This window comes from Hordeum vulgare, chromosome 6H (assembly GCF_904849725.1).
Source record: "Hordeum vulgare subsp. vulgare chromosome 6H, MorexV3_pseudomolecules_assembly, whole genome shotgun sequence".
Taxonomy (NCBI): Eukaryota; Viridiplantae; Streptophyta; class Magnoliopsida; order Poales; family Poaceae; genus Hordeum; species Hordeum vulgare.
In genome coordinates this window covers 424,832,279-424,835,614 of record NC_058523.1, presented here as the reverse complement: position 1 = coordinate 424,835,614, position 3,336 = coordinate 424,832,279, and the positions used below count along the sequence as shown (strand labels likewise).

The 3,336-nt window shown below is 41.0% G+C and overlaps 1 protein-coding gene across 1 annotated transcript; it reads left to right on the top strand.

Annotated features, from left to right (window-relative positions):
• The first annotated feature begins 328 nt into the window (after nt 1-328).
• Nucleotides 329-2,924, top strand: LOC123403703 (ethylene-responsive transcription factor 1-like). Its single transcript, XM_045097616.1, has 3 exons — nt 329-916; nt 1,924-2,631; nt 2,708-2,924. Exons 1-2 carry the CDS (start codon nt 655-657, stop codon nt 2,532-2,534), a joined length of 873 nt encoding a protein of 290 aa, XP_044953551.1. The 5' UTR covers nt 329-654; the 3' UTR covers nt 2,535-2,631; nt 2,708-2,924.
• Nucleotides 2,925-3,336: the final 412 nt, after the last annotated feature.

The window sequence follows — 3,336 nt, the reverse complement described above, 5'->3', positions numbered from 1 at the left end:
GTTAAACGTTTGGTTGGATGAACCCGTCCAATACAGTTGAACTGGGAAGTACAACCGTAGTAGTATAGTCATACTAAAGTTGTGTAGTATAGTCTTGAGCTAATAATTGTCCTAACTAGGTGTGAGTGATTTCCAAAGATCTTAGGATTTCACACAATAATTTATGAGAAGATTTTTTTCTTAAACGTTCAGTTGGATGAACCTATCCAATAAACCTGATCAAAGAGTGTATGACAGTAGTAGTAGACTCGTACTACATGTGTGTAGTACAACAATCTTGAGCAATATATGTTGGCTTGCCTTCAAAGAAAGAAAGTCAAACATACATCCATCCATTAATTCTCAAGGGGAAATACAAGAAATAACACTTCCCACGAGGGACAAGAGCGTAAGATTTCCCTGAGTAGAAATGCTTGCTTTCGGAACCTGCCTCGTGCCTTCCTCCAACAGTGGGGCCCTTCGCTGGTGCGTGGGCCCCATCACATGCCCTCTCACATCGTCACACGGCCACCGTGTATATAAGGAGTGGCCTCACACCCATTTGCTGACCCACACCTTCTATCCTACTTAATTAAAACCTTCGCCCATTTACCAGTCCCAGTGAGGCCTCTCCCCCCGACGACGACTTCGACGAGGTACGTACCGGCGGCCATCATGTGTGGTAGAGTGCCCCTTGCGAACCGCAAGATTTCTGAGGTAACGCGGAACGTGATGGAGGTGACGGTGTTGCCCGAGAAGAAGAAGCCCGTGCGGGGCAGCCGCGGGGACCGATGCTTCACAATGCGTGGACGGCGCAAGGGACTCGGGATGGACAATGACGAGGAGGACTTCGAGGCTGACTTCGGGGACTCTAACATGAAGGTGGTGCGCGGTGGGGTAGCTCAGAAGGATGATGGCGACGAATCCCTCTCCCAAGGTATTGGTCGTGGGTAGCTTGCACTAGTTTTTGATAGATCCCTCTCTCAAGGTATCGGCCCCGGGTAGTTTGGACTAGTTTTTGATCTGGGTATCATTACCTTTAGCGGTTAACTGTTGTATTAACCCCGTCTTGGTTTAGTAGTCTCCATCGTATTTTAGTTCAAAGTATGACCACATAATTAACTAGTAAATTGTTAATGCATGTCATGAAAAGTTATATTGTTGGATTATTTTTTAATGTAATTTTAATGTAATTTTCGCTATGTTTAACTTATATTTTATTATTTAGTCATGGTAAAATATACGACCCAAAGTTACAAGAAGGTCTAGTCAACCATGATGGAGGTAGTAGAAGATAGGAGATTGTGTCAGTGGTCGAAAATGGTTTGGTCGCTCGATTGGGCAGGATGAGAAATTGTGCAGGGGTTGTTGTTTGGAAGGCTATGTTTGGGCCGTGTTACTCCTGTTTGCTTAGAGATTTTGGATTGTATGTGCTTTCATGGAGTGATCTGTGTGAAAGGTTCGGATTTTTCCATTTTTCCGTTGTGTTTGGTTGGTTGGCTATTTCCGCAAAGGTCTGGGCCTCTCTTGAATTGTTTCCTCACCTGGTTATAAGTGTGCGTGAGGATTGTTCTAGGTTGGTTAATTTATCAGTCTAAATGGTTATTCTGCTAAACATTGAATCCGACTTAAAAACATATCCTTGATTATGCATCATCTATAATGCAATTTGTAGATTAATAATTGCAGAATAATGTCAAGGTTCTATAACATGATATATGTTTATCAGAACCTTGGATTTGTTTTTATTAACTTGTGATCTTTATTTTATTTGATTTTTTTTCTGGTGACTTATGCATTCGCTCGAACTTGACACATCATGGTTTAGTGTTCATTACAATCATTATATTTTACATAGAAATTTATGACAAAATATTTACTATATGTGAGAGAAATTTATCTGTGTTGGTCCCTCTTAGCATTGCCATTCATCTTCCATTGCAGATGACTTAAGCACCATGCATACTGCTGATTTTGATGGTCCTTCAGAAATGCCAAAAAGAAGAAAGAGAAAAAACCAATTCCAGGGTATCCGTCTATGCCCCTTCGGTAAGTGGGCTGCTGAAATCACACATCCTACCGAGGATGTACATGCTTGGCTCGGTACTTTCAATAGTGCTGAAGAAGCTGCAAGAGGTTATTATGTTGAAGCACGGATGATACATGGAAAGAAGGCCAAGGTTAACTTTACAAAGAAACCAACAAGATCAGCTGACTTCGCATCAAACCAACCACTTGTTCCCGCAATGAACTCAGTTGCCCCTGTTGAAGCTCCTGTTATGGATATGTACTGTGACCAGGGAAGCAACTCTTTTGGCTCCTCTGACTTGGGCTGGGAGTATGACGCCAAAACTCCAGATATATCATCCATTGCTCCCACTTCTACCATTGCTGAAGGAGCAGAATCTGCGCCCCTCAAGAACAATACCTACAACTCTATGGTTCCTCATGTTATGGAGAATAATGCTGTCAATTTTCGACCTTGGATGAGATATCTTCTGGATGACAGCGTGGATAAGCTGATTGATAGCCTTCTGAATTTTGGCATGCCCTAGGATACCATTGTCAACATGGACCTTTGGGGCTTCGATGACATGCCCATCGGTGATGAATTTTTCTGAGGGATTCAAACCCTGTATACACTGACAAAGAGTAAGCATTTGCACAATTTCATGTTCACTCTGAGGTTTACAGTCTTTTCATTACTCAGTTTATGCTGTTGTTTCAGGAATAAAACTACGGGAGATCAGGAAGCGCCCTATTGTCACCTTCGGCTAGTGTGCTCATGTCGAAGCTTAGATGCAAAAAATAGTTGCATCCCGTGTCTCTTTTGTAATCGAACCTTTCCCTAGTTGACTGTCTGTGTGGAAGGCATTTATGCTGAACAATTGTCTTTATGTTTTGTGAACTTTTATGTCGTCATTACCATTTGTGAATGTGAACAACATAGCACCTCGGTGCTTGGGAACCTAGCTGGTTCTTTATTAATGCATCATGGATTCAAACCCATTAAGTTTTGCATGCAAGATTTTCCATATGTGATACTAGCATGCATGCATTTGTTTCCATCCATGCATTATCGTCATTTAATTATTTTCAAAATAAAAATATACAATTTAATAGAGACGACATGCTTGATATACCCAATGTACGGTAGATGGAAATGTTATACCAAAGAAATATACATCCCAAAAATGATATACCGAAGGTATGTTAAAGAGAAATGTTATACAAATGTAATATTTCCCCCAAAAATGATATACACCAAGATGATAGTTAAAGTTTGACATACTCAAAAATCACATATCCAAAACGGATATACCCAAGAAATATTTGTGAGTATGGAACGTATTTCCA

What these genes read in the sequence shown, in the direction of transcription:
- LOC123403703 (XM_045097616.1), top strand. Translation starts at nt 655, where the DNA reads ATGTGTGGTAGAGTGCCCCTTGCGAACCGCAAGATTTCTGAGGTAACG. An exon ending in CGACGAATCCCTCTCCCAAG is followed by an intron (nt 917 to 1,923) that starts GTATTGGTCGTG and finishes CTTCCATTGCAG; the next exon opens with ATGACTTAAGCACCATGCAT.